The 6594-nt window shown below is 36.2% G+C and overlaps 1 protein-coding gene across 1 annotated transcript; it reads right to left on the bottom strand.

The window, feature by feature from the left end:
- Positions 1–245: 245 nt before the first annotated feature.
- WDR79 (Telomerase Cajal body protein 1 homolog) lies at positions 246–6274 on the bottom strand. Its single transcript, XM_028184790.2, has 5 exons — positions 5711–6274; positions 4895–5083; positions 4388–4548; positions 1952–2241; positions 246–1730 (listed from the first exon to the last, which is right to left on the bottom strand). The coding sequence occupies exons 1-5, from the start codon at positions 6145–6147 to the stop codon at positions 1467–1469; spliced, it is 1341 nt and encodes a 446-aa protein (XP_028040591.1). The 5' UTR covers positions 6148–6274; the 3' UTR covers positions 246–1466.
- Between the last annotated feature and the right edge of the window lie 320 nt (positions 6275–6594).

Here is a 6594-nt window from a genome sequence, read left to right as displayed (position 1 = left end):
CAGTTGGCAAATAAAAAGAATAAACTTTTAAAGCTTTTAAATTCATTACACGTTTTTTGAACTCCCCTCTCTTTTCCTTAACATTAGTGATAACAGTACTTATATGTATAGAAAAGTACAATAGATTAAAATTGGCACTCAATTTTCACGAACATTCCGTTCCTAAGTCCTTTTTTTTTTTAATTTTTTTAAAAATTTAAAAATAATAATTCAGTCAGTCGAACATTTATCAATACAAAATTCTATTTTTGAAGGAATGTTTAAGTATTTTTGCCCGAAAACGGAATACCGTGGGCTTAAATAAAATTTAAACAATTCGCGATTGTGACTCAAAAGTCAAAATATTAAATTCAGTCCGATCATTTCACTCTCAACATATTTTTCCATATATCAATGGAAGCGAATCATTTCCGAAATCAATTTCGTCTCCCGATTTTCGCTCATGATTTGCATAGCACCTTTGTTGCAGCTTCGAAGGTGGTTACATTTTACACCGCGTATAACTTACCAAACATTTTTATCAAAATCTGCTCGAACATTTATCATTAAAAGATCTAAAAGTTATTAAATTTTACCCTTTAATCCAAAACGTGTTTTGCGGTATAGTTTATAAGTATTTACATACATATATCCTAACTAAACAAAATTTTGGTAGCTTTGATTTAAAAAATTAACGTTTACGCAAATTGTTATAATCGTCTTTACTTTTCATTGACATGTTATCGATCTACATGTTACTGCCGCAAACCGAATTAGCCTTGGGAAAAGTCCACTATTCGATTGTTTGATACTGTTAAGTAACGAACTAACGTGTTTATCAACATCAAATTAATGTATGTAGGTCATAAACGGAATGTTTATTTTTATTTTTATTGCTCAGATGGGTGGAAGAGCTCACAGCACACCTTGTGTTAAGTGGTTACTGGAGCCCATAGACATCTACAACGTAAATGCGCCACCCACCTTGAGATATAAGTTCTAAGGTCTCAGTATAGTTACGGCTGCCCCACCCTTCAAACCGAAACGGATTATATCTTCACGGCGGAAATAGGCAGGGTGGTGGTACCTACCCGCGCGGACTCACAAGAGGTCCTATCACTAGTAAAATGTTAAATGATAATAAGTAGACCGGGAACCCCAAACTTATTTTCAACTTTATAGTTGAAAAGCTTTCACTTTAACTATACTTGTAAATAGGGTGTATTTAAATAGGGTAGACAATATAAAAAATATTCTTCATATCTACATATCAGGCTACTCGATAAATACTATTGAACCAAAAAAAATCACAAATATTTTTGACACTTTCAGTTTGATTACCAACATAAGAATAGAGAAGGCATGAAGGTCAGAGTCAACATAAGTCATGTAAATTTTTTTAAAGTGGAAACTCATCTATCACATTCATTTTTTCACACAACATCAACTACAAATGTATAAATTGAAATACATAAAGATTCATCTGCTTAAACACAACGACGTAGGTTTTTATTTAATTCTATAACATCCCCAGTCCACCAGAACGTCAAACAATTTTCACTGTGACTAGAGTATCGTATATCATACTGGTTAATGGAATCATCAGAACTAGAATCTACGGCTTCATTATTCGTTTTCTCACTCAAAGATTTTATCGGGTCTGTGAAATGATATTGACCAGATCCGGTAGCCAATATGGGTCTATATGGATGAATTGATATGCTATTGCAGCAATCTTTGTATAAAGGAAACTGAAAATGAAAAAGTCAAGTCAAAAATAGAGTTTAAGCCGTCAAATTAATTACCATGTAAGCAATATATTCATTAAATAGTAAAATAGAATCTCATCCAGTAGCTGTACAATTGTGATGTCATGCAGGCTTCAAAATTAAACTATTTATTCAATTACTCATTTTCAATAAAAGCTTTTAAAATAAAGCACACAAGCTATTAATATAATTAAAAATAATACCTTATAAGTAACATCATCAGTTGTATTATTAACTGGATCTAAACTAGAATGCCAATCTATATGATCAAGTGACCAAACTTTTACCACTCCATCTGTACCACCCGATACCAAATATTTTCCACAAGGAGATATATCAAAATAAATTCGTTGGTTCGTATTTACAACTCTACTCAGAATGTTTAGTGGTTTCCTATAATACCGTATGTCCCAAACAAACAGTCTGTGATCTTTTCTTGCACCAGAGACCAGTTTCAAAGTACCAGGAATGAATTTCATGTGCGTTACTCCACCTGAAGCAATAGAAAAAATCAAAGCATTTCATTGCATCAAAGCATGAATATGGTAAATGATTATAAATGTACTTAAAGGATTTAAGGTTTCTGGTAAAAATATATACTTGTTGTGCTATATATATTATTATACAATTTAGTCTGGCCATAAATACTCTCTTCTATATCGTTCCCTCACCACTGAGGATCGCGACCACATGCGATGTACTTCCAATGCGCCCGATCATGGGTGGCATGGACTGCATGGTACAGACTACCACCGAGTGCTTCTCTTGCTATATCTGACCATCTGGCTGGTGTTCTGCCCACGGCGCGCTTGCCTTCTATTCGACCCGTAATTATGAGCTTCTCTAATTCATGTCTGGGAGACCGCATGATGTGTCCGAAGAAGCTCATAACACGTTCCCGGCAGATGGAAGAGAGCCTTTTTCGGATGTCTAGCTGCCTTAGAATGGACTCGTTTGTTCGCATGGCAGTCCACGGTATTCGCAGCATCCTCCGCCACACCCACATTTCAAAGGCATCGATCTTTTTGATATCCCGGCTTTTTATGCACCATGTCTCCGCCCCGTAGAGGAATATGGGAAAGATCAGTGCCCGCACCAAGCGCACTTTGGTTTTACATCGGATGCTACGATTTTTCCATATCTTCCTGAGATTGGCCATCGCACTTTTAGCCATTCCGGATCTTCGGCGTATCTCCCCCATGCAGCCACCCTCGGATGTTATTTGCGACCCAAGATATATGAATTCTGCTACTTTCTCGTAGCCACTGATGATAGCTCTCGGAGCCATAAATACTGCTACATAAAAACTTATCTTTTTTTCAACTTTTTAATTATTTTGTATTTGGAACATGTATATTATTTTAAAAACTTCTTTCGATTTTGCATCATTTCACATATTTTTTTGTGTTCATTATCAAATTACAAAGGAATGTGGTGTTAAAGAAAATAGGATTGCAGTGATCGCCTTGCACAAAGTGGGTATTGAGCCGTCGCTCATATTCCAGGCACTTCAAGTGCTAGGTATCAGCCATATGTTGGTATATCGAACTATCAACAGATACAACAACACTTTGTCTATCGAAGACCAGAAAAGATCGGTGCAGCCGTGTGCTGTTAGAACTACAAAAGCTATTAATGCTGTTAAAAACAGAATTCGTCGAAACCCCATTAGGAAGCAAAATATCTTATCGCGAGAAATGAAGACTCCCGTTAGAACTCTGTCGCGTATTATTAAACAAGACCTGAAGTTCGGTGCTTATTGCCGATATACAGGATATGTCCTAAATCAATCTTTATAATTAAAGAGATAGGATCAATGAAAACGCCTTTTGACGCGATGCGCAGGTGAAAGGCAAGCAAATATTCTCTTTACTGATGAAAAAAATTTCACTATTGAAGAACACTGCAATAAGCAAAATGATAAAGTGTACGCTCACAGTTCGAAAGCTGCTGAAGTGGTCGGAAAGTCGGAAAGAAGAAAAAAATCGGAAAGTCGAAAAGTACAAAGTGGTCATCATCCTGCATTGGTGATGGTTTGGTGGGGCGTATCTTATCAAGGAATCACAAACTATATTTTTGTGAAAAGCAAAGTGAAAATTTCAGTCAATGTGTATCATTGTCCATGTATCCATGTCTTGGATTATGCTGTGAAGCCTCTCAGCAATACACTTTATAAAAATATACTGTGGACTGGCCCGCACACCCTGGTCACAAGGCACGAACTACCCAAGCCTGGCTTGAAACCAATGTTCCAGACATTGTAAGAGCTGAAGTCTGGCCCTCACCGAGCCCAGACCTCAACCATTAGACTTCAAATTATGGTCAGTTTTAGAGAACATGGCCTGCTCTAAGCGATACAGCGACATTGAGTCTTAAAAAATCTTTGGAGCAAGCAGTGAAATTTCTCTTGGAAACAGTGCACAAATCCATAGTTTCATGGCCAAACAGATTAAAGGCCTGCATAAAAGCCAAAGGTGGCCATTTCAAATAGAATATTTTTCTTTATTTTTTGCTGACTTCATTTCTTTTTACTTCATTAAAAAAAAAACATTTTGGCTGGATTAGGTATATATAGGTATTGGGTATATATATATAACAATATGTAACAAACGTTACACCAATTATTCAGTGCTATTTACCTCCATGTCCATACATGTCCCCAATTTTCTTAGTACCAATTTCGGATTCATTATACAAAGTTATTGTTGTATTCCAAGAACCAACAGCAACTAAGTTATTTTGTGTTGAAATGCTAGATGCTGAACTAGAAATCTTTTGCTCAGTAAATTCTCTGCCAGGCCTAAAAAATTTACTGATTAATATACAAGGACATAAAATAGACCTAGAACTCAGGCAGGATTGCAACAATTATGTTGTGGAAGTCTATGAGCTCTAGTAATCACTTAAAACCTAGTTGTATACCAATCAAAGTAATAAAAAAATTGTCTATCTTGAGCACATTTAACTTAATGAGTATATTAAAAGAGTTTACTTCAATACAACAAATTCTCTTTATATTAGTATAGATACGATAAAAGCTTCCTGCCTTGATATAAAGTCGTTATTAGCAAGTCTAAGCTTTGCTTAAATACCCACCCTGAGCATGAAATTAAAGTTTTAAGAAAAATTTGATAATGAAGAATTACCGCTCAACATCAAAAATTCTTAAATGCTTCTTATAACCAGCAATGATTTTTCTACCATCTGAGGTAAAGCTAACTGATAAAGCTGGTTCCATTTCATCTACTGCATTGAATCCTCTGTATGAACATCTGAGTGATCCATCAAATGCATCCCACATTTGTATGGGAGAATTTTGTTTTGTTGTTAACCAGCTGTCAATAAAATTATTGAGTTACATGAAAGTTAGGCATTTCTTAAAAAATCTATTTTAGCTCCTTATTTTAATGGAAGAGAAATTATGTTTACTGACAAACTAAAATTGATATTTTATCATAATCTCAGCCTGTCCACTGCTGAACATAGACCTCTCCAACTGATGTCCACTAGGTCATCAGCCCATCTGGTACACGGCACACTGCACTTGACAGTACGTGGTCTCCACTTAAGGATTTTTCTGCCCCATCGGTTGTCAATCTTCGTACTATATGGCATTCCCACTGCCGCTTCAGCTTGCTAATCCTAGGGCTATGTCAACAAGTTTGGCTCTTCTATGGATCTCCTCATTTCTGATTCGATCTCATAAAGAAATACCAAACAAATACAACAAATACCTCTCTATAGGTCGCTGTGTGACACTAAGCTTCTTAAAAAGTTCCCTTGTGAAACACCATATCTCAGAACCGTACGTCATCACTGGTAAAACACATTGGTTGTACACCTTTGTCATAAGGCACTGAGCAATTTTTTTATTTTTAGATTGGTTGATATTTAAGTAACGATATTTTATATTTACATCAATTCCATTGTAGACCAAATATTGAGTTTTAAATCTCACTCACCAACAGGAAGGGGGATTTGTGCTGTTCATGAATGGGTACCAACAGAAGTCGTAAACTGAACCTGTTTCTTTTAAATGTATCACTGATTCTAAGACATCGATTATACGATCGCCACAAACAACGCCCTGGTACAATTCACTGGGAAGCTCGGTAACATGAACACCATCGTTATTGACAACACTTAAGCAACAGGTTCCATCTGGGGACCACTTACAGCCACGTAAATAAGGCTGTATATTCTCATTAGCATTACGACCCCTTGACCACGAGCAAGTGGACAATTCAAGAAAGCTTTTGCTTGTAAATAATGCTGGATATTGAAAAGCGTTTTCTGTACACGCCGAACCCAATGTAAGTTCACTCGGATTTTGAGTTATGGTTTGAGGTATATTTTCAGCGTTTATTCTTGATGGTGTCTCCATTGACCAATTTTCCATAATAAAGGTAGATCACAACACAATTTGTGATTGTGTATAACAAATTGACAATTATTCCGCTCACGGTTTCAAAATAAAAACAGAATCGTCGTTCGTCAATCGACCTTACCGCTTTACTTTTTTTTAAGGGATTTTATGACCTGGTAACTAAGATGTTTAGGTAATGTCTTTTATTAATTTATAATATTCTTATTTTTATGAAAAATGAGAATTATATGGAGTGAAATGAAATGAAATGAGATGATGTGGGATGAAATATAATCTCGGGATCGGGAATGATTAATCACAGGAACGGTCGTGCATACACAACAATATAATTTTTTTTGGGGCCGGGGGCTGTACCACCTATGAGGTTCCCCCGCCTGGGGCACGCAGGGTATGTGGGACTTGACGATCTGCAGATGTTGGGAGCAGACCGTAGGTCCAAAATTATTTAAGGACTCTACC

The sequence above is a fragment of the Bombyx mandarina genome, chromosome 18, assembly GCF_030267445.1.
Source record: "Bombyx mandarina strain Sakado chromosome 18, ASM3026744v2".
Lineage (NCBI taxonomy): Eukaryota > Metazoa > Arthropoda > Insecta > Lepidoptera > Bombycidae > Bombyx > Bombyx mandarina.
Note: the sequence above shows the minus strand (reverse complement) of the source record. Positions and strands in the feature narration are given on the sequence as shown.

Bases quoted from the DNA above. Each gene is read 5' to 3' on its own strand.
- WDR79 (XM_028184790.2), bottom strand. From the start codon at position 6,147: ATGGAAAATTGGTCAATGGAGACACCATCAAGAATAAACGCTGAAAAT. The intron at 4,549-4,894 runs GTAATTCTTCAT...TAAATTTTTTAG, and splicing joins AGAATTTTTGATGTTGAGCG to GCCTGGCAGAGAATTTACTG. The intron at 1,731-1,951 runs GTATTATTTTTA...TTTCATTTTCAG, and splicing joins CTGATGATGTTACTTATAAG to TTTCCTTTATACAAAGATTG.